This window comes from Hippocampus guttulatus, chromosome 17 (assembly GCF_054856545.1).
Source record: "Hippocampus guttulatus isolate MCC_2025c chromosome 17, RoL_Hgut_1.0, whole genome shotgun sequence".
NCBI lineage: Eukaryota > Metazoa > Chordata > Actinopteri > Syngnathiformes > Syngnathidae > Hippocampus > Hippocampus guttulatus.
The window spans coordinates 9,658,394-9,682,851 of record NC_141277.1 but is presented as its reverse complement, the minus strand read 5'-3'; the positions used below and the strand labels follow the sequence as shown (position 1 = coordinate 9,682,851).

General features: G+C 40.2%; 2 protein-coding genes across 3 annotated transcripts; one reads left to right on the top strand and one right to left on the bottom strand.

Annotated features, from left to right (window-relative positions):
- Positions 1-335: 335 nt before the first annotated feature.
- Positions 336-7,714, bottom strand: LOC147192067 (progestin and adipoQ receptor family member 3-like). The gene is made up of 7 exons (XM_086134282.1): positions 7,496-7,714; positions 5,836-6,073; positions 5,587-5,749; positions 3,962-4,117; positions 3,682-3,879; positions 2,932-3,022; positions 336-1,864 (listed from the first exon to the last, which is right to left on the bottom strand). The coding sequence occupies exons 2-7, from the start codon at positions 6,015-6,017 to the stop codon at positions 1,728-1,730; spliced, it is 927 nt and encodes a 308-aa protein (XP_085990408.1). The 5' UTR covers positions 6,018-6,073; positions 7,496-7,714; the 3' UTR covers positions 336-1,727.
- A 2,939-nt stretch (positions 7,715-10,653) lies between these two features.
- On the top strand, positions 10,654-24,335 carry LOC147192066 (anthrax toxin receptor 2-like). 2 transcript variants are annotated; one of them, XM_086134280.1, is made up of 17 exons: positions 10,657-10,978; positions 11,988-12,059; positions 12,904-12,975; positions 13,107-13,188; positions 13,603-13,707; positions 14,629-14,697; positions 15,967-16,047; positions 16,151-16,211; positions 16,294-16,389; positions 18,424-18,493; positions 20,083-20,161; positions 20,466-20,561; positions 20,648-20,704; positions 22,145-22,240; positions 23,356-23,532; positions 23,631-23,711; positions 24,202-24,335. In XM_086134280.1, exons 1-17 carry the CDS (start codon positions 10,854-10,856, stop codon positions 24,232-24,234), a joined length of 1,452 nt encoding a protein of 483 aa, XP_085990406.1. In that variant the 5' UTR covers positions 10,657-10,853; the 3' UTR covers positions 24,235-24,335. The 2 variants fall into 2 exon arrangements, with proteins under 2 accessions (XP_085990407.1, XP_085990406.1); XM_086134281.1 differs by lacking the exon at positions 11,988-12,059 and having other exon boundaries at positions 10,654-10,978.
- Positions 24,336-24,458: the final 123 nt, after the last annotated feature.

Here is a 24,458-nt window from a genome sequence, read left to right as displayed (position 1 = left end):
AAGTCACATTCACAGTAACCGAGTGATGTGTCAGATCCTCCACTTTTTCCATGACGCCGTTTCCCAACACAATTACTTCTGACAAACACTTGACAGCGGCCTCTTGCTCAACATCAGTATTAGTGTCAGCGTGTAACCGAATCTCGTGTAATTATTCTGTGCAAAGTTACACATTTACATTTCGTGCAGCTTTGACGTTTTTACTTGATTCTCAATTGAGTGCATCGACGAGCGCCCTCTGTTGTTCAAATCAGGAAGAACAAGCCTTTTTTTTGACTGCTCTTCGGCCGAAAAACACTATGACACCAATAATTTTTTAATCATTTAAAATGATTTTTTTTCTCTTTGACCTTATTTAATACAGTTTAAAAGTCAGTTACAGTGCTTCATAATACAAATCAGCATTGTTTCTCAGAATAAAGATTTAAAAAAATAATGAGACTGTTGCTGCATTGTCGTGCAAAAACCAAGTCAGTGCATGTACCGCATACGTTTGTTCTGGTTGAAGGCAAATGAAGTACAGTACTTGCAAAATATGGACAATAAACACTATTGAGACAACCCGGATCACTACACATTGGACCAATTCACACATGACATCACTTATAATAGTCACATAATGCTGGCTTGCCTGTTTTTGCCCTGTAAAACGTGTGACATAAAAAAAGCACCAGACCCAAATAACCAGAAACATGCAATCACTCCTCCATAAGAATGGGGGGGGGGGGGGGGGGGGGGTGATACCATGCATATACATTAGTTTGGTTTTACAGTGGGGGGGGGGGGGATTGATTTGATCTGCTGTGGAATCTGGATGTTTGAATCCTCGAATATAGCAAACATCTTTGGGAGCTGAGCACTAACTCACATTTAGTTGGGGATCAAATACCACTAATCTTTTACTGATTGTGGGTTCTTCAGTCCTAATGACAAACAGTTGTAAAAATAGTGTTCTTTTTTTGTAAATTCAGCAGTACAACAAACTGGCCACTATTTCATTTCGTCAAGTAAATACTCTTCGGAGAAGCGTGCAATTCTAGTGCATTGTTAACGCTAAACATTTCATATTAGACAAGTACTCTGTGGTAAGGGAATAGAAATCCGGATGAGGATTATTTGTTTGTTGGATTATCAAGACACCTCACAGCCATACTTGTGATGACAGCAATGCGGTTGTATGAAATTGAGATGCTGAAATGGCATCAGGTACATCCATCGCACTGTCAAGTTCCCTGCTTTTCAACACAAATTGTGTCATGCTTAATAAATAACACGTTAATATTTCCAGCAAAGCAAAAACTCCCCTCTATTCCTTACTTCTCAACACTTCAAGCTGCGATGTGCACCGTGTCAATCACAGTGACACTTTGTTCAAAAAAAGCTCCCGACCCATAACACCCGCTCTAACCCGCCCCAAGAATCCCATGTGCAAATGTATATATTTCCTTCTCAACCAAGCATCAAATAATTGTCAAGATTTTTTTTGAAAAAGCAACAAAATAATCATGTTTCTATACAGTCTAAGTAGAAATTTCATGCACTGACATCAGGCCGATAAGTACATGCAATTGCAGTCATCTTCAACCGACCTACTGACCCATATCTTGGCTCTGGTGGACCATGCTTGTTCGTAAATTTTGACCAAATCCAAAGACTTTCAACATTAAAAAAAGAGCAAATGGTCATCTGACGACACCCAAGTGCATCCTTGCGTTGGTTGATTGTTGTCATTGTGTCCTTGGTGGACAAGGCTGGCTATGCCGGAACTGCATAATGTCCACTGCGGTTTGATGCCACCAGTAAAGCATGGCAACCACCAGAACGTGCCAGACCTGATGACTGGCACCGATGTAGTTCACGTGGCCTGAGAGACAGAAGCACAAAGACGATAAATACTTTTGATATTATTGCTTTCAGTGTTGTGTAAAAAAAAAAAAGTTCATACTCCACTTGTACAAGGGCTGAACGTTTTTAAAAACAATTTTGAGTGAATGAATATGACAGCCAGTTGATTCATCTTTTTCCATTTTTTGTCACTTCAGGTGTTCATGTTTCATAGAACAATGAGAAATAAACATGTGGATGACACTTATTGAGACACTCTCAAAATAAATGAACATTACGTGTACTGTACGTATATATATATATATAACAAATAAAGCCTACTAACTCACCATAATGAAACGGGTTGTTGGTTTTTTTCGGCGAAATTTACATTCATAAATGCAATAACATGTTCACGTGAGGTGCAAGTATTACATTTATCCACATGGGGTCGCTATCCTCACGGTGTACGGTCAAATCAGCAATTTTTTTTTTTTTTTTTAGCAGCGAAAATGGATGGATGGACTTGAAAAGGGAGTGGCCCCGCCTGATGAGTGACGGGGGCGGCAGCCAACGACAGTTTGTATTCTTTCAAAAATGCTCCGTTTTAGTTTTGTTTTTATTAGTTGGAGGTTTTTGTGTTTCTGTGTGGTGTGTTTGTTGAGTGCAAAAAAGGCACTTGTATCAATTATTACAAAAGTACTCTGTAATTAACTTCACAAATGACTGTTTGACTATCCTTCTTCTGGGCCCACATACAGCAATACCAAAATAAATGCATGACGCATGAACCCCGAAAGCTCATATATGACATAAATTGACAAATACAAAAACAACAGGCATGTTCGCTGTAATTCTATTTAGTTTTATTAGTTGAAGATGTCGTTTCAGTTCTTGTTTTTATTTCATAATGCTACTGTGGTACACATTTCATTTTGCTTGTTAAGTGTGAGATGATCTTTAACTTTGGACCTTTGGTATACTACCACGATATGGATTTTTGGTTGAAACTGCGACTTCAACAGACATCCCCTTGCTTCATGCATGGGCTGGTGAGAAGAAGGTGGCGAGTGACGGGAGACAAAGGTGAGATTGAACCAGACTCACCAGGGAAGCAACGCTCAGGCATCTTGGTAATGTAGAACACGAAGGCAGCTGCGCCAATGAGGTACATGACAATCAGGCGAGGCAGGAACATCTGCAAAAATGACACCTATAAAATGACAATGTAACGGAGGCAAAGTAATGTTGCATTGGAGAAAATGCACATGTTAAACTTTTGATCTGGTTGACAAGCTAGAACGGTCTAGGCGCACTATAAGGCGCACCTAAGAGCAGTGCGCCTTATAATCCGAAGTGCTTTATATATGGATCAACAATCTGATTTCTTGAACACAGTATTTTAAATGTTCTGTAAAGTGCTTTGTTTAAGCTGCAGTGGTTGTGAAGGCTCTATATGAATAAAGCTGTATTGTATTCCTTTTAGCGTAGCTCCATCTACTGGATGCATAACATAACAACAGCCACTATTATAGCTTCTATTCTATGCGCCTTATAATGCGGTGTGCCTTATATATGAACACAGTTTTTAAATAGGCCATTCAAAATAGGCCTTATACTCCGAGGCACCTTATAGTGCGGAAAATACGGTAATTATTTGAAACGGCACAGAACGTGAGAGGCAGTATTGTGTTTGCACAAAACCTCATTTTTGGAATCATTGCCAGACATATGAAGATGGTATATTGTCATCACAGGTACAAAACAGGCACTCGGCACTTGGACGAGCTACATACAGGAAGTAGTTTTGAGGACAAACAGTGATGTAGAATTTTTGGAGGAGGAAGCTTTCCTCACCCGAACGATGTCGCAGGTGAGCCCGCCATTGAGCAACACCCAGTGGATCGTTGGAACCACACCCATAACGGCCACGCCGAAGAAGGTGGACACCCTTATGCAACGCCATTCAGCGCTCATGTACCGCGGATGGAACTGAGCGCCGAAAACTAACAGAATCATGGTCAGCACCGTCAGCGAATAGACCTGCCGCCAAAACTGATGAAACAAGACAAGAACAACTGATGAGAGAATGGAGATGTGATTAGGGTGGGAGGAAACGCAAAAGTGGGGCACATACGGCATTGCAATAGAAGGAATAAAAGATGCCGGGCACGTAACAGCCTAGGATGCCGACAGAAATGCCGGCGTAGTCCAACGCCAGCCAACGGCGACTCGTCTTCTCCGATCGATGGCACAAAAACAGATGGTAGCCCACAGAACACAACATGCACACCTGGAAGTAACACAAACACAAAATGTTGACGAGGAATGTGGTCATGTCACCGTCCCGTATTGCAATGAGTTATACAACAACATTAAAACTATGTTTATGGCTAAATCAATGAATACCGTTACACACTAAAAATTAAACTAAAATAGTTTGACCTGAGGATGAACATTAATATGTAGCCAATCAAAGCCCGAGACAGAAAATCCCACAAAAGCACTTACGAGTACATGCGCCTTATTTTATATACACGTGGACTTTTTACTGCATTTGAATCAATCAGTATTTATTAGACTTTATGGATTGGATTGGTGAATGATTTGCATTTTGATGCGAAATCAGTGATCGGTTGTAATGTTATAATTCCGTGTATTGAATGTTTATAAGTGTTTTATTTTTTTCTCAATGCATTTCAATGGTCATCAATTTGAAGCAAATTGTGTTTATTTGTGTGCTGGGCTGGGCCCAAGAACAATGGCGGATGACTGTAAACTAAATATGAGTTGTTTAATTAAATTTGTCCATCTTCTGTTTGTATCGCTGATTATTATTTATTTTCCTGCGATGGACTCCAAAATCCTGATCGGGATATTAGATATTAAGACTGAAACAAATGCTTAAAAGTGAGCTTTTCTTCTGTACTGAGGTTCTTTCGGGTACTAGTGATGGAAGTGCGCACACCACTCCACAATTTGAGAATCCCTGATTTCATCAACGGCAACCCAACCGGTTGAGGCAGACAGCGCCCCCCCCCCCCCCCCATTGAGTCCCAAGTCTGTTTTTAGTTTCTTCCTAAGGGGAAGGGTTTTTTTTCTCGCCTCTGTTGCTTAATGCTTGCTCATGGGAGTTGGTGAACTTGGTTTCTTCATTTGTCAGGGGGAGCGGTTCTCCAACTGCTCCATATGCAACTACCTTCAGTCAAGGTCAAGTCAAGGTCATCTTTATTGCCAAATATGCTTCCATATGACATGCAGCATAGATTAAATTTTAGATACCTTCTGTCTGATGAAACCAAAAACCGAAAAGTGTTATTAGCTTCCCACTACTGTCTATCAGTGTACAGCCAAAACAGAAGAGCGTACATAATGTTGAGGCCATCGGGTGTACACAAACCTAGGTCCACATTGAGCTGCGTGCGTATTGGAACTACAAAAACACGCCTATCTCAGGTATTCAAACAGGTTTCAGACCTGATTGGGAGGAGTCAACTCAATTAACTTGTTTTCGGAAACCCGAATGACCTGAATTATAAATGACTGTTTCACGGCACGGTGGATTCAAAAGAGAAACGCAGTACTTTGCAGTGTTTGAGTAGATAACGTGACGCAGTTTTTCATTGTCGTGGGTGTGAACCCTCTTCAAAAATAAGAGGTTGGTCTCAGACAGCACCGCTCAGGCTCGGGTTTAAACTTCGTGAATGTTCACTGACTTGACCGTGCGACATCAACATAAAACAACGCATGTCCACATGTTACCTGGAAGCAAAACAGTCCGATGGCGTAGATGACATAATCTTCTCTGCTGGCTCCAGAAGCTGGCAAAACCTTCACGCCGTCGTTGACGGCCAGAGAGAAGAAGAGAAGGAAGCCCAACAGGTGGCTCCAGATGTTCACAGTCTCATTGGAGAGAACGAAAATGCTTGAGGAGGAACAACAAATAGAGCAGATGGTTTTTTTTGGGGGGGGGGGGCATCAACCTTACATAGTGTTTATTATTAGACTCACCTTCTCAAGCAGAGTTTGGAAGGCAGGTGTGCTCTGTAGCCGTCTGTGATGTAGGGGTTCTCTCTGAGATACATGGGAAGTTGTTCAAAAGTGTACAGTTTTATCTTCTGCGGGATGCGCATCGGCCATTCTGGGTAATTGCCCAGCTCCACGTAATGGGTCGTCTGCAGCATCTTGATCATTGCTTCTTCCACTTCAAATAAAAGCAAGTTGGGTTGGGCGGGACAGGAATGGAAACCTGACAGGAGAAAAGACACGCACACAATACTTACAGTATTTACATTTTGGTCACAGCTTTCAAGAAGGAAAGAACAAATTGGGATGCATAAACGCCAGGATGGATGTATTGGATGGAAAGACTGTACTGTACTAAGCGACAATTTACATCGGATTATATTAGATTAGATACAATGGAAATAAAAACCCTAGTTCAAATGCCAGATTTTTGTGATGTAAAAAAAAAAGACCAAGATAAGTAATTTCAACAGTCTCAAACGCCCCCCCCCCCCCCCATCAATGTGAGCTACAACCAGTATACCTTCAAAATAAAATGTTTTGGGGAGGGGAAATTTAAAAAATACGATTGAGATCATGCACATGCTCTTAGACATGGGATGTTGCTGTGCTCAGAATTATCCAAACACATTCAAATGTTCATGTTAAATGTGAATCAGCGCAGACCTGCAACTGTTGCACATGCCTCTAAGGAACACCAAATAAAGTTCAGGCGTTCTAGCAGGCTTTTCCAGATTTGTATAAATATATTTATTTTTTTATTATTTCTTATAGGTCTGTAGGTCTTACGTTAACACTAACTATGCTACTTGAAATGGTTCATAATAATCTTATCTAAAGTGGGACGCTCCACCTGAAAAAAAAAAATCCCACGGCACAATGCTGCTGCTTCATTGTAGGTATGGTGTTCAAACATACAAAAACTAAACCATGATTTAAACATTTTGCAAAAACACACTTGACTTTTACATACCACATGCATGTGAGGAAACGGTAATGAACCACTGAATCCAAGTTTGAACTTTTGGAATCGCTGCAGGTGTATACTTACTCCCATTATATATAAATTTGAATGTGAGTGGTTAATAGTAAACACAGCCACATCCCCAGTAATAAGATGGGTGCATTTTGCACAATTTCTTAGTCGTGTAAATTGACTTGCCCTCTCAAGGACTTTATTTCAACGGAGTTATACAAATTATAGATCATATTAATTGTGGAACACGTTTTAAAATGATCTTGGTCTCGTTTTTTTTTTAACACAAAATCTGGCATTCTATTAGTGGTATATGTGCTTTGCATATCCACGGTAGGTTTGGATGGATTGATGAATAGATATATCGAAATGCACAACTCGCTCCCAAGTTAAACCGAGTTAATTCATGAACCATCAGTATGATATCCTTTGCGTGACATCCTGTATTTTACAATTGTGGTCACTGCGGACACTGCCAACACAAAACAAAACGCGGACGGTTGAAGAATGACACCTTGACTGACGTACATACCCCTTCGACCTACATTTATATCCCAAACGCGTACGAGTAAATAGAATGCATACACGCTTAAATCAAGGTGGTTATCTCAAAGGTAACATTGACAGGCATTATTTAGGGCAGCTAAATTTGATTGAAAACAAACTGACCAGTGACCGCTAGTCCCCGTGCCACAATCGTTGATCTCTCGACTCAGCCATGACCTCGCCCGATATGTCACAACGCCCACGTTCCTCCTTCCAAATAATTCAGAATTGCTCAGTAACACGCATCGGGTAACGTCAGCAACTAATACAAAGCCTATTTTCTTTTTGTATTCATAGTAAACAATGACACAGCGCTCTACCGCCGCTGAGTGGTCAAGTTGGAATATTTCACCCGCAGTCCATTCATTACATTGTAGGTACAAAACCCCCCCAAAACGATCGTGACGTAATAGAGGAAAACGTCACCACTATGGCTGAGGTTTCATTTGAAATACTTCACATTTTTAGTATTTTATTATTATAATAATTCGCTTTCCAAGTTCACTGACTTAGATGATAAATGCAATCGTCTGTGGGAATGAGTCAGAGACAAGTCTACATTTATTTTATGGTTACCCTGTGCCATCAAAATTTTGGAGAGATTTTGAAAAATAGATGTGCGGAAAAAATTGGCCTTATCATTGCAATTGTTTTAAAAGCTATAATTACAACATGATGGCTAGTCTTTGTCCTGTGTGATGAATCTTGTGCTCTTACTTGGCAAATTTTACCAAATAAGAATGTCCAAATCGCTTCCACTTTTTCAAGTATTTATTGTAGAGCATTGTCTGTCTAAACTTACAAATTATCTTTAGTAGACCTCAAATGAAAGTTTACTGTGCCTGTTGTCGTTGTTTTTGTTTGTTTTCTTGTTTTCTGTGTGTTGATTATTTCTTGTATTACAACAATCATAAATGTTTGATTATATGTCTCAATTTGAAAAAATGGCTGTGGTTTCTGCATTTCCCAGTTGATTTAAAACTCAATCTGAATAAACAACACCACACCTGGTCGCGTTAAAAAATTTTTTTAAGAAAAAGCCCATTTAATGACAAATTCAAAAACAATATCCTTCATTTGTCTTTTGTGACCTCAGAGGCTGAGAGTAACATTGTTTGGTTGCACTGTTATTGCTGTGTTCACCACATTAGTGAAAATCACTTTTATTGTTATTTTTACATCTGTAGTAGATTACCAAGGGCTCACATCCCTTTAAACATTTAACATTCGGCAAGCCTCCTCGCTGCCCATCTTCAAAACCCTCCTCAAAACTCACTTGTATTCTTTGGCATTCGACTCAGCATGACTTAGATTTGTACTTGGTCTTACTGTTTGGTGACTTCTACCGCCTTTATTACCGATTTGTCTTACTGTTTATTGTGCATGTTAAATTGCTCCATGTACAGCACTTTGTATGCAGCGATGGCTGTTTGAAAGTGCTCTATAAACACTGTTGACTTGACTTAAACCTTGCAAAATTAACACTACAAAAGATATTTCAATGGTTGGTTGCTCGATAAATGATGGAATTGCATTTCTAGTTGGCGTGTGACATCATTAGTTGCTTTTTGACAGAACGCATATGAAATATGATGAATCAAGGTTAATTCTTGAACTCATAGAAAAGAACCAGATTAAATTGGTCAAGCTTTTTCTGACTGTTTATTTGATTAAATCCGGTCGAACTAACAATACGTAGCATATTTTCATGGAACCATTTGACCTGTAAATTCAAGTAAAATGCCCTTTATATTTCATTTCTTTTACAAAAAATGAGGGTCTTTTCCTGTAAACAATGTTCAGCTCTTCGGTGTGCATTAAAGTGGTTATGCAAACCAAACGAGGCCTTTTGTGCACATGTTCCACATGCAAGTTGGATGAACATCCAAGAAGATTATGGGAGTACTGTATGTAATGTGGACTGTTGGCCTGCAACGTCATGGTTACACCCACAAACAAAAGAGGGATCGTGCAAAGCAAAAACAGACGTCTCCAAGGGGCCCCTGCACCAGGCAAAGATTCAATTTCCTGACAAAATGACATTGGTATGTATTTTTTTCACATGCCATGACTTCACACTCTCTGAATGCTGAGATGTAAAGAGACACCCTCATCATTTATGATGCATTATAAAAACAGCATCATTCGGATTTTTTAATGGGGCATTTCTCTTGTTGTTTTTTCGGGGAATTTTTCTTTTAACAAGAATTCATCACGAAGAAGGACCAAATGGAGTCGACGCATCCCGGGAGATAAAGACTGATTAATGAGTTTTTTCTCAATAAATCAATACTCTCTTGGCCTTTTGTTAGCCTTCTGCAATTCATTTGCAAGAACCTTTTGCATGTGTTTGTCTTGGAGACATTGTGGTGCGTGGTTTTGTGTTGGGACATTGCGGTCATCAAGAACAGCTACATTAATTTTCCACCGAGATGATAAGATGGCATCCATAGTACAGCTTGCATATTTATATTACAAATTTAATTGTATTAATGCATGATAAATGTAGTATTAGGCAGCCCAGACAAGTCTTCTGCCATGCTTTACATATTTCCAGTCCCAGTCATTGACTATTTATGCCACTAATAGTGCCAACTGTTTTGGCTTTGACAGATGCAGGAAATACTGGATGGTGATGTTGCTTTCAAAATAAAAGTAGAGTAAAGTTCCCCACCGTAATATTTACAAATTTGTTTTCATTTAAAAAATTGTAAATATCACTTAAGTGTTACAACAATGCAAATATAATTCCCCATTTGCATATGAGAACAGTTTCAGTACCAACTTGTCCTCATAATATTACATTTAAGTCAGTTACAGTATATGTAATATGTAATTATTTTATCTAAGCAGCAGTAACAGTTGGACATACTGAGATGGACATACAGTAATTAATTTGATAGTTTTGGTTCTACCTTTCACAGTCTGTAGTGGTGCAATATGTGTAGAATTGATGTTCAATACAGATTTTTAGGAAGTAAGTAAAATCAAAACAAGACCAAAATAATAAAATCAATTGTCTTACTTGTCACACAATTAAATTCTATTTAATTTCTGAATCACTTTTCATAGAGAGGCATAGTTATAGAATACATAAAATGCAGGAACACAACACATTTTAAAGGTAAAACAAGGGGGTGGGGGGATCAAACGGGTATCGTCTTACTGGTGTACCAGGGGCACGGTTATTAATAAAGCCCAAAAGAAATGCTTGTTTCATTGTTTTAAAAAAACAAAACGTGATGTAGTAACGTAACCGAGCAATGATTTAACTTTGAAATGCACACTGGGTGGTGCTGTTCGGGTGTGACCACACGCTTCGGACGAACAACGATGATAATCTTCGATGTGTACAGTATTGCGAGCTGCAAGATGTGAGGCACTTGAACGCACCGCCGCGAGATAATGAAGCCCACCATGAAGAGGAACCAAAACAGCTCATCGTGGTTCTGGGAGTAAAACATTCTGATGTGTGTGGATTATGGGTCGTTTATGGATTTGTTGTCCAATCCTCCTTTTGACGGCTTTTCGGGTGATCTCAGCGTTGACGGACGGCGGCGAAGAGTCCTGCAATGGTGCATTCGATGTTTATTTTGTTTTGGACAGGTGAGACATATGAGCTGCTGTAACAATATGCTGCACAGTGGACATTCTTATGTGCGCTCAGACTGGTCGTTGTCCTTGTATGGTTGTGTTTAGTTTGCGTGTTCCCACTTCCCACTTGACCTTAGCATAGCCTTCACCCTTAACTTGAACTATACTTGTGGAAGCAGCGACTCAAACGATCCTTTTTGTTTGCCGTTAATATGTGTTCTAAGTTTGCCAGTGCAATGGTGCGCGTGTTTGAAATGTAATAATACAGTCCTCCAAAAAACATCCTTCGGTACATTGTTTTAAGTATTATTCACAGTATTTTAGAGTAATTATTTGGTTTATTGATTGATTCATTCATATCATACTGTATACAGTACTGTATATCACAGGTGTCAAACACAAGGCCCGGGGGCCAGATCTGGCCCGCCACATCATTTTATGTGGCCCGCGAAAGCAAATCAACCGGGTCAAAATCTGTACCAAATTTCAAATTGTCATATGTAGTAAATAATCATGTTGAGCTATTGCAAGCATTTTCTTGTTTTACATTTTTACAGAAACTTGAACAACAGTGCAACAAACTATTCTCCTGTCTGGACTTTTGATTTAAAAAATAGTGAGCTATTAATTGTGTACTGTATATTTAATAATATGAGAAGGTGATTAAACATTTATACGGTTTCACAGTCATAATGGCCCTCCAAGGGAAACTGTGACTACAATGTGGCCCACGACAAAAATGAGGTTGGCACCCCTGCTGTATATCCAAACTTTTTTTTTGTCTTCCTTAATTGTAATGTTTCGTTTTGATTGACACGGTGGACGAACTCATTTAAAGACATATTGGTGTGGCTTCGGCGGTCAAAAACTGAACTGCATCTGTATGTTGGATCCCTTATTTTGCCTCAAGTGACGACAGAACAACATTCAGGATGCGTGATTTCTTTTGACACTTGGCATTCACGTGTTGTTTTAAAAAGGCACCTTGTGGCGTTTCTGTGCGCGCCGATCATGTTTGCAGGTCAGGCAGTGTGTCAGGACACTGGCATGAGATCTTTGGATTTGTGGAGCAGCTCACCAAGAAGTTTGTCAGGTGGGTGAGGGGACTTGTTATTACCAAAGTCCTCTTGCACATACAGGACAGAAACGTTTTCAAAGTAAAATCAGAGAGGGCTTTTATTATAGGTTGTTAAAGTATAACACAAATGGGAGTACAAAAAAAAAAAAAGTGGACCAAACCTATTTGGGGAAGCTGACATCTTAGGCTCCAAACCCATTCTGGTTAATGGTGTTGTGCGTGGGTGCGTGGGTGTGTGTGTGTGTGATACCAAATATAAACTCATAACACTCTGCCAGATGTGGAGGTGGTGTTGACTTTGGTTGACAGTCAGGACAGTCAGTGGGAGTGCTATTGGCACAGCTGGCGCCCTCTTACGATGGTGAGTTTAAATTTTGGGATGGTCAAAGTTTTGGTAGAAACATTGAAGAAAATGGAGTGGGTTCGAAAAGTTTCCTGTCTTACTGGGAAGACATTATACAAGATGTTGCAGTGTATCATGTGGGAATTTTTGTCCATTCATCCCGGAGAACATTTGTGGACCTGAGAGATAGTACTCATCAGTCCACCAAATTTAAGGCCACCTTTTTGCATTGTGATTTACATACACGAGCACACGTCGTACACCGAAAGAGAGGTTCTTTCCTCTTCACAAAGTCTCAAAAGATGATCCAGCTGGTTCAAAATGTGTAGCTCATGCCACACTAGTATTGCATCTTATTGCGTTGTGCATGTTGAACGATCACCTGTATGCTTCACAAAGCCTCTCAATGCTCTCCAGCATCCTCAAGTGCTGACATGAACTCATGACATGAACTCAATGTTGTTGTGTTTTTTTTTCTCTAAATGAACAATGTTCTACTGTATGCATATGTTTCAGTCCCAGGATGAGAGTGTCCTACATTGTCTTTTCAGCCCAAGCAGTTGTAATCCTGCCATTAACCGGAGACAGGTAGTTCCTCCTCCTCCTCGTTGTCCAAAATGGAAAAACACAGATAACCAGATCACACAGAAACTGACCTCATTTCAGTGCTGTGTATATTTTAACCTGTGCTGTCCACAACCTGGTTTCTGGATTCCCAGGTCCAAGATAGATGAGGGTTTGACGAAACTGAGCCAAATCAACCCCGCTGGTGAAACATACATGCACGAAGGCTTGAAAGCAGTACGTATACATTTTAGTGAGGAAGCAGACCTTTGAGAAATTACGTGGAATTGGTTCCGTTCAAAGCAAAAAAATAAAAAATAAAAAAAATCACAATAATACTGGAAGACTCTATGGGGAACAGACCTTCAAAAAGACCAACCATGTTCATCTAACTTTGTTGGAAAAAAAAAACTCCACTCTTGTAGATGCAGCTCCAAGTGATCCCAATGCAAGTTGATTGTGACAGCGAAAAAGTGGAAAATAATTTGTGTAAAAATTGCACACGTGTGTATTCCTTGACTATCGACTTATGAATACAACGGCCATGATAGATAACAGTGTATCATCCATTAAAAGACAACGAATGAATGAGTCAGTGTCATTGTGCAACGTAGATGCACATGCAGTTTACATTTGGCTTGCGCTCGTCAGGTGTCGGAGCAGATGAAGACACAAACGTCGCCGTCTCGCAGCATCATCATTGTTCTGACCGATGGCAAACTGGAGGTTTACCCCTTTGAGCTGAGTGTGCAGGAGGTGACACACACACACACACAGACACCCGCACACACATACACCCACACACATTTACTTGGCTTAAACTAAACAGTGTTGTATACTCTGTTTCTTCATTTGCCCCAATGCTTTACTTTATTTATACGCTACTCACAAAAGGTTAGGGATATTTGGCTTTCAGGTGAAATTTTAGAAAGAGCCTAACATGCATTCAGACCTTTACAGGTGAACGTAATGTAAACCTTTAAATGCACGTGTCCAACTGTTAAATGCTTCATTACTTTTTGCACCTTCCTTAAAACGTGCCTGCAGTTGAGTGGCATTCGTCATCTGGTTTCTCAGGGCATTGTTCCTAATGTAGCGGTGATCAGCATGGGTTATGGTCAAAGGATGTCTACTTCTTTCTGTGACTCTTCCAGTCTCTCTATACCTCTGTTGCAACCTGCTCATGACACTAAGCTCAGTGGCCACTTCTGTCTGAGAACATCCTGTTTGAAGCATCTCAATGGCAAAGTACTGTTGATGCATTGTGAGGTGTCATTTTTGTTTCATGATGTCAGAATGTAAACAGCATGACGAGGACGACTGTTTATACACCAGCTCTCGGTGAAACAGGACATTTATTGGTCGATTCAAAGAACATAAGCCTGTTGTGAATTTTGCCATTAAGATCCTTATTTGAGAATAGCAACTTGCCCAAAAAGTACCAAAACATTTAACAGTCTGACATTCAAAAGCTTTGAGAAGGTCACATTACCTGCAAAGGTTTGAATGCATTTTAGGCTCATCCTGAAATTTCACCTGAAAACCAAAAATATCCCTAAATTTTTGTATATTCGTTTTTACGATTTCAATTCATTTAATTGCAAGCATATATTGTTAGTCTTGGTGTCCCCTTCTGGTCTTCGACTTGATCTGACTCCCTGCTTGTGTTGCCTCCAGGCTGACAAAGCTCGAGGTTTTGGAGCCCGAGTGTACTGTGTCGGGGTCATGGACTTTGACCACAAACAGGTAGGAACTTGACGATCTTTTCACTCAGCCACACAGAGGGGTTTATTTGTCTCCCGGCGTGTGCCTGTGTGTGTTTGTGTTTTTGGGATTGTCAGTTGAGGTCCCACTCCCGTCCCACTTCAAGAAGAATAAAGAACAACGCAAAAGGCTTTGAAACTCAAGGGTGACCGGAGTTTTGTGAAAACATTTGTTCGGGAGATACTTGGATTTCTCCCTGTGCATTTGATTGTATGTGTGCCAGTGGCTACAATAGATGAAAGGCTCAAGTTGAATATTTTGTCCAAAAGTTCAATGGCGCGCTTCACATGTCAAAGCAAATGCTGGTGATTTTTAATCCGAAACCGCTTTCACACTGCCCATCAAAGTACAGAGACAGAAACGGAGGGATGAAAGTAGCCTGTAAATGTCTGCCCACGTTTTGCTCAAAGCGACTGATGCTGTTCAAACACACGTACATACACACACACACACGCACACGTGCACACAGACAAATGTCCCACCTTGGTGACCATAACTCACTAACTTACTGGCCTAATGCTAACACACAGCTAACAAAATGCTAATGCCAATGCTAACAAAATGCTAATGTTGATGTCTTGGTTGTTTTTATCCTTGACGGAATTTTTACACAAAAAGTGAAGGAATGCATATAGACAGACTCGCAGGGATGTATTCTTTATCCTCTGCGGGAAATCGCAAATAATATTGCAGCATACTAAATGTGTGTAAAAAACGTCTAGTGTGATCTATGTCTGTATTACTCTACCCCCTGGTGGCCAGGTTGTGCACACCAGAAGGAGCACAATGTCAATGGGTGGTGAAGCATGAAATCCTGATCACAGGCTGCTTGCTGATTTCCTGTTTTTCCATTTGATTGATTTTTTACGATTACAGTCAAGAAGTGTTTTATTCATACAAATTATAATAATTCATACAAATACGATGTTTACTGACTTTATACTGTAACTGTCTGCTGAATGGCCTTATGATGAATGGCGTCTTCCGCAGTTAACATGTTCACCTCGGACTGATGACCCAGAGTGCTTTGTGGTTTTGGAGGAGGAAGTCATTAGAGTGCTCTAATTAAATAAAGCCAGATGAGCTTCCTGCCGAGCAGGAGATGAAAGCTTCTCATGTCATTTTCCTCCTCAAACGCCGCTGGAGATAACAAGGCAGCCACTGAGTGATTGCTGAAACGTAAACTAGCATACATTCATACGTTCTGCGTGAACGAGCTACGGTTGTCGATTGTTTGTCTTTGTTCTGCAGCTTGCTGAAATAGCAGACGGCACCCAGCAAGTCTTCCCGGTGTTGTCGGGCTTTCATGCGCTCAAAGATGTCGTCAGCTCGGTGAGCTTTGATCACAAGGCGGTGCAAACCATTGTTGAGCAGTGCGGCGAGACCACGTGTAACTCTTGACCCCTTTTTGACTTGGGCCCGCTTCTCCATTCAGATCCTAAAGCAGTCCTGCTCAGAAATCTTCACGATAGAACCCTCAAGTGTTTGCGTCAATGGTATGTGAAATAAACGGCATACGTGTGCGGTGATTCCTTATAGCAACATCGCGATGACGATAGTATGGGCATTTTTCTGCAGAATCTTTCAGCGTGGTGCTGAGAGGAACTGGCTTCAGTGGATCCAAGAGGACAGACAACATTCTCTGCCTCCTCACAGTCGGTCAGGACACATACAGTGAGTTAAATGTGTTTTAAATGAGGCCTAAATTCACCCTTCCATTCACCCTGTAAACTGATAACATAATAATAACATAAGCTATCCACTGTAGTAACTGTCCAACCGCTGTCCCTGAAAGGGTTAACCAGTGCCCCGGTTTCTTGATTAAAAAGTCTCGAACAATTACCGTATTTTCTGGAGTATAAGTCGCAGTTTTTTTCATAGTTTGGCCGGGGGTGCGATTTATACTCTGGAGCAACTTATGAGTGAAATGGTGAACACATTGTACACATCACATGTTATTTTCACATTAAACCGCAAGAGGGTGCTCTCTGCCTGTGTTGATACTTTCCACGTTGGCGGAAACTGAGAAAAACAACTGACGATGACTCTGACGTAAGCGATGTAGAAGAGGAAGCGCTGCATCTTCTACTTCCGAAGTTGGCGGAGTTGTTTGAAAGTGACACCGAGCATGAAGATTTCATTGGTTTTCGTGATTTGGACGCTGATGGTTTGGTAAATTTGTTAGCATGTTCTTTGTGCTATAGTTGTCTAAATAACTCTTAATATGTTACGTGAACATACCGGGCACATTCACAGTTCGTTGTTTAAGCGTCATGTAACGTTAGCATATCGTACACTTATTCAGCCTGTTGTTCTCTTGTTTTATTTTAATTTTAAATTGTCTTTCAAGACGACATGTATGTTTTTGGTGTTGGATTTTATCAAATAAATGTCCCCCAAAAATGTGATTTATACTCCAGTGCGACTTATATGTTTTTTTCCTTCTTAATTATGCATTTTTTTGGCTGGTACGATTTATAATCCGGAGCGACGTATAATCCGAAAAATACGGTACTGCACACTTCTAGTGGTCACGCTTGTTTTGCGGGGTCAGTGCTGTCTCATGCAAATGAGCATGTCTATTTGTTACCATGACGACTGGTGGCAGAGCTCTGGCATGTGTCAAAGCATGTCTCGTCTTTTGTTTCCAATTTAAGGTTCTTTCATATGATTTGCGCGGCATTCATCTCAACGTTGGGCGCAGACGGGATGCTGGCCTGGTTCAAGCTTGCCAAATTTGTTGATGGTTGCTAAAGGAAGTAGCCTAGAGTGTCTTTTGCTCTTTGAAAGTATCGTCACATCTCAGCGATCCAAAATTGTCAGGCCTCCCTGTGTGGAGTTTGCATGTTCTCCCAGTGCAATGTAGGGTTTTCTTTGGATACTCAGGTTTAATCCCACATTCCAAAACCATTTAGGGTAGGTTAATTTATCACTCTAAATTGTCCTTAGGTTTGATTGTGAGTGCGAATGGTTAGTCTATATATGCCCTGCGATCGGTGAACAATCACTTAGTCAGCTGGGATAGGCTCCACCATGCCCGTGACCCTCGTGAGGATAAGTGGATCAGATAATGGATGGATTTTAGGCCACTCCTTAGCTAAACAAAGCAACAATTTGATGTATACAGCACTACAGTGTTGTTCTTTCGCAAATGTACTTGTAGTAGTACTCCATCGGGTCGGCACGTTGTGACCCGATTTAAAAAGCTGATGTACTTCTCACCTCCTCACGTTAATTCAAAGACAAGCCAGATCAGGTTTTATTGTTATTGACTGTTGGGATTAATGTTCACCTTGTTGCAAACATTGCTTTAAACTGTTGAGCATTCTGGTTCTCATGCAGCCTCCTGAAATGCAGCTGCGCCATGATCATCTATTAAATAATGCAAACTCCAGGGCTCTGTGCTGCGAAGGACAGTCAAACAGTAGCTGCCTTTTCAAACGACGTAGCCAGAGAACAGAGGAGGCATTATGAGACTGGCGGGAATGAGGGAGGGCGGATGAGACTCTATTATAAGATACATGGTAGATTCGTTCATGAAAAGAGGACACGGCACCACATGACTGGATCATGCTTCTCTTCTTCTTGTTTAGTTCATTTTATGATCCCAACAATCATGCAAAATCGAAACTGCAAACACCTCACAGAATCGAAAATAATGGTTCGTTAAGCATGGAAAGTGACATTTTCTTGCTTGTTTCTTCATAGGCCAAAAGGCAACGCTAGTGAGAGATGGTCATCTGCTGTGTCCTGCTCCAGTGCTACATGAGGTCGGACAGTAAGTGCCAAATGCAGACGCACACGCACGCTCAAAAAATGGCGGCAAATAAAAATAAACCCGTAAGAGGAAAAGAAAGCTAGCATCTAGCATGTACACAACCTTGAATCCATGTTGTATACATGACTCTATCTGTAGCTAATTTAGGAGGATAGATTCTTGCCCCTAAAAAGTCTATGAATACACAAATTTGTAAAAACGGAATCACAAATATGTGAGGATTCATTGTTTTCATAGAATCCAATTCTTGCCTCTTTAGCCGTAATATTAAGAGACATACTGGGGGGTTTTTCTTAACAATTTATCAGGACAGTCTCATGTAAGTGAAGCAGGCACTCAGGAAGCTCAACTATTTTTATACAGTCATACCTCGGTATTCGACCATCATCTGTTCCAAAAGGCTGTTCGAAAACCGAAACTACGCTCTTTTTTTCCAAAAATCTTTATCGAACACGTCTGCTCACAATGGAAGGCTACACGAGGAAGCGTCACTTCCTCGTCTACCCGAAGAAGCGTCACTTCCTCGTGTAAGGAAGGCAAGAGGAGTCAAGTGGCGCATTCAAACGCGCTCAGTTTGGTCGAGAACTGATTTTTGGTCGTAATCCGAGGCATAAAAAACTCGGAATTTTTGGTCGAAAACCGATTTGGTCGAGAACAGAGACATTCGAAAACCGCGGTTTGACTGTACAAACATTTAGAAATTGTGAGTTCAGGCCTTTCTATGTGATATTTGCATGTTCTCCACGTGCCATCCGGGGGTTTCTTCGGGTACTCCAGTTCCCCACATTGCAAAACAAAACAAAAAAATACATGGCAGGTTAATGGAACACTCTAAATTGTCCCTAGTGTAAATCGTTTGTGTGCCCTTTGATTGGCTGGCAACCAGTTCAGGGTGTCCCTACTGCCCGAAGACAGCTCGGACAGGCTCTGGCACGCTGTGAGGATAAGCGGCTCAGATAATGGATGGTGGTTGGATGCATGGATGATGTTCCCTTTGGGCGAAAACAAATGTAATAAAGTTGTTTCGCCGACAGGAAACAAAGAGAACTTAAAAGTAATGACTGAAGAAGTGTTCCAGAAATTATAGTCATTCTTTGGACATAATCACACGCTTTTCCTCCTCATCTAGCCAAGAGTGAATCTGGAGCGCTGGCTCTTTTTATGACATCACCTCGTCCGTATTTATGACAGCGTATTTCGCTGAGGACACAAGTTCAGACCCAAATGGTCAAAAGATGCATTTTTGTTTGAATACCTGGAGAATTTCTTACAGTATTTAAGCTAAAACGACCTGCAAATCATTTTGATTACAGTTCACGCATAGACTTGCAATGACTGGAACTTGTTCAGCGCATTCGGGACATGGCTATGGAAGACCAAAATGACTTGGTTGCAGTGAAAAAAAAATTACTATAATTGAACTCAAGTAGACAGTCCTCAACATTTCCCTCTGATGTGCAAGAGGTACTGTGCACCTTACACCCCACATTGAAAAGGAACTATTAACGCAAAAAGGGAAAATACATCCTCTAGCCGCAAGTCAACAATAAAAGTGGCGCGTGTGTTTATTGTGTGGAACGTTTTTGCAGAGCCGTTGAGGTGCTGATCAGTTTAAACGACGGGCAGTCGTACATTTCTGCTCCCATCACCATCAACGCCACAAACTGTGTGAGTATCTGTCTTACATCACATATGAAGAAAACTCACAAATGGGCGTGGATCTGCAGTTAGTGCCGTTACTCATCATGTAACACTCCAAAAAAAAATATTCTCAACCTACAGTCAAGTATGTTGGCATTTTTATTCTTTTATCAATACGTGCATCTGAACAAAGTCGAATAAGATGTAAAGCTTCATTCACACCGTCGTTAAATTTTAAACGACAAATATAATTGAAATGAGTCATTCGAGACTTGGCTTTCTTTATTACTGTAATCGCAAGAATATATTTTTGTGGGTCTATGTGTCACAGTCAAATGGGATCTGGGTGTTGTGGCTGCTCTTGGCTCTTTTGCTGTTGCTGGTTTTTGGCCTCCTTTGGTGGTTCTGGCCTCTGTTTTGCACTGTGGTGAGTGCGTACGCATATTTGGAAGCACAAACCCCTGAACTCCAAGAAACACGTTGGGACGTCACTGTTGGTTTTCCTCACTGCAGGTGATTCGAGACCCACCACCGTCTCGCCCCCCTCCTCCTCCTCCCCCGCCTGTACTCGTGAGTAGAACACGGGGAAGAAAAGAATAGAATAAAATTGATAATCACTTGGAGACGAACTGTGCGTGATTGATTATTAGTGAGTCATTCATAATTACAGGGCTTTTTGGGGCTGACATGGCTCTTGCAATGAAGGAAACAGAGCAACATTGGCATCTATCGATTATTATTGGTACTGCAACTGTATGCTCATTGGCAGTCCACCAGGGAATCCAATTTACGTGAAAAAAAAAACAACTTTTAAAGAGAGAGGAACAGTTTAGAATGGGAAGAAGAATGGCCAAATACCTGTACAGAAATCAGTACACGTCCTGCATGATGTATGCATTCGGCCAACTCTCATCTTGTGTAGTCAGAAATGCTATTTAAATAGCTGTAGAAGCAATTTCCATTGATAGAATATAGATGTATCTCAATAAATGAGAATAATGTAGAAAATCAAATTCACTTCAGTCGCTTAAGTGATACTCATATTCTGTATTGTATACTGTAAAAATGTCCATCCACCACACATGTTGAAATATTACAAATTCTGATATAATATAAATGATGTATAATCTGAAAACACGGACACATTATGTAAGACACTATTTAAATCCAAATTATGTCAAAAAAAGTGTAAAAATAGGGTTCTGAAAGTATTCAATGGGTGTGGATACCGTATTGGCCCGAATATAAAACGGCCCTGATTATAAGACGACCCCCTCTTTTTCAAGACTCAAGTTTGAAAAAAGACTTTGAACACCAAGTTAATTTTTATACAGAAAATAATTACAGTACATCTGAAACAAATGATTATAAAAATATATTATATAGAGAAAAAGCATGTTATTTTGCCTCATTCAAATCTTAATATCTGAACATTTAAATATGTAAACTAAAGTGCAATCACATTCGTAAATGAATAGATTCTGGTTTTTGAAATGTAAATTACATCACAACTTCTCCTCAGCTGCCGGTTAACCTGGCCGATCTTCGATCCACTTTTCTCCAGATTGTTGCTATGTTTCTCCATTTTCTCTTATCTCTTCTATTATTTTCTTCTCTTTTCTTTCTTACCGCTATTTTTTATTTTTCTTCTTCGTGCCACTGCTATTTTTATTTTTATTCTTCATGACAGGGGTTCACTTTGGCCTGGGGAGTCAAGTTCAGCATTCGCTTCAATGATATCTGGCGCCATCTAGCGTCGTGAATGGGTATAATGTCTAGACCCCAAATATAAGACGACCCCCACTTTTTCACTCTTATTTCAATGCAAAAAACCACCGTCTTATACTCGGGCTAATACGGTAATATGAACTGAGATACTGAAATATATGAATGAATGAATTGAGATGCACCCCTATACTAAAAGAGAATTGTTAAAGTATAATAAAAATGTGCTGTGAGAATGTCATCTTTGATGTTTTTGTTGTCCTTTCTACTGCTCTTATTGTTTAGGAGCAAGAGGAAGACTTGTTCCCCAAACACAAGTGGCCCACAGTGGATGCGTCATACTATGGGGGTCGAGGCCCTGGTGGAATCAAACGCATGGAGGTGATTTTAAATGTGTTACAAATATGAATAACAAAGAGCATTAGCCATTCCCCTTCTATCATTTTTGTCAAATGAGCTTTTCCTGATATTATTGCATACCTGTCAACCTCGGCTAATAGCTGCCCTTATAAATGATTCCGATTCCCCTTACAAAGCAACAAAAACCCGTACAACGGCTAACCGCGCATGCGCACATCATGCTTTATCAATTCGACCGTACGCAGCGATGAAAAAAATATATATACGATTTAGGATTACTTTTGCTGGTTTGCCGTGACAATCGTAGCGATCGACGACGGCATTGTCGTTGGCTACCAGCAGGTGAGACGATCTGGATTTGAGCCAAAATGGTCTTTGTGAGATCGGTTCACAATTTTTTTTCCCCCGTATAAAAGTTGTAATACGACGTACATGATTTGAAATGATAAAAAAAACATAAAATACGGGGAAAACGTACAAGTTGACAGGTATGTTATTGGCTTTTGAGCAGAAGCCTGAAGGATTTGTGTTTAACGCTGACTGCTATTTCGAACTGTTCAATAATTCCCTCCAGCTAGTCTCAGGCCCCAGGTCCAGAAAAGCAGGCCCAGATCCTGATCCTGCCACCATCATGCTTTTCTGATGATGATCTTAAACATACCTTTTGGAATTATGGCGAAAAAGTTTCATTTTGGTTTAATTGGACCATAACATCTTCAGATCGAACTTGGGCCTTAGACAAGGTGGAGGGAAGTATGAACAGTTCCATATTGCAGTCAGTGTCGGCAAAAAAAAAAAAACCTTAATCACCGCATCTTATTATTTGGGATTAATCAGAGGCACTTTAAATGGTGTAACGTGTTCACATATTATTGGTGATTGCTGAACACAAACATTCCAGGCATAAGAGGGTGTCCGCACTTTTGCAAAAAACTTTATTTCAGCTGTTTATTTTTCCTTACCATCTTGAAGAGTGTTGTCAGTTGAGTTGTACAGGTCATTCGTGGTGGTAAAAGCATTGAAACGATTTATCTTATAGTTTTTATGTCACAAAAAAACTGACATTTGAATCGGGGTGTGTAGACTTTATTTTTGTTTGTTTTGAAACATCCACTTAATGAACTATACCGGTATAGGTCCGATGGGGGCAGAAAGGCTCCACAGAGGAAGGCTCAAGGCTGGAGAAAGCCAAGAACGCGGTGGTCACCATGCCAGATGAAGTGGAGGATGAAGACATCGTACCTCGACCACCGCGAAGGCCTGCGCCCGTTTACAACCCCCTGCCAGAGCCCAAATGGTACACGCCCATCAAGGTGAGCCGTGCAGTGATCGTTCCGATACGCATATGAAACCTTTGAATTCAAGAAGCATCCGTGCAAGTCGTGTCTTTGTTTTTGACGTGATGTCTCAGGGTCGTTTCGATGCATTGTTGGCATTGATGAGAAGGCAGTACGACAGAGTGGCAATCATGAGGCCGTCACCTCGTGATAAGGTAAGACATTTACTCTACATGTAACTAACTCATCATGACGGTATCAAAAAATACGTTTTGGTATCACTGTAGTACGTTGACTTGATTGCTCACGATGTTACACTTTATTCTATTGGTTTATTCTCTTGTTGGTGGATCTGGAGGTTTTGTTCGCTGGAAGTTGCAATCAATCAAATCATATAATTACAACAGTAGTGAACCTTTATAACAAATATTTTCAGTTAAATTAACTAGTTTAAATAAATATTCCAATTTATTGAAAGCATCTTTTGCCACTGCATTCATTTGATAACATTAAGTTTTTTTGATTTAATATTTGATATATATTGTGTATTTTATGTTCAGCATCTATTGAACTGATGTACCTTAGTCTATATATTTTTTATTCTTTAGATCCATATTTTTCTAAATCTACGAGGGGTTTTTTTTCAAACCGTTGATTAATTTTTTTTCTCCCGTATTTTACCGCATTGGTCTTTATTGTCCATAGGGCCGCTGCATCAACTTCACGAGAGTTCACTGAGACTGAAACGGAAACGAATTACAGCATTGCTAATTTAGACCAAAGACATATATACGAAAATGTACAGTAAATAATTATTAAAAATTTTTTTCATACATTTATCCTGATGTCATTTTTCTCCGAAATCCTTCACTTGTTTCCTTGCATAACAAAAGCACCCATAGTGTGCTATTTTTTTTTTTTGTTTACTTTATTTTATTGTCTTCTCACAAAGACTTCAGTAC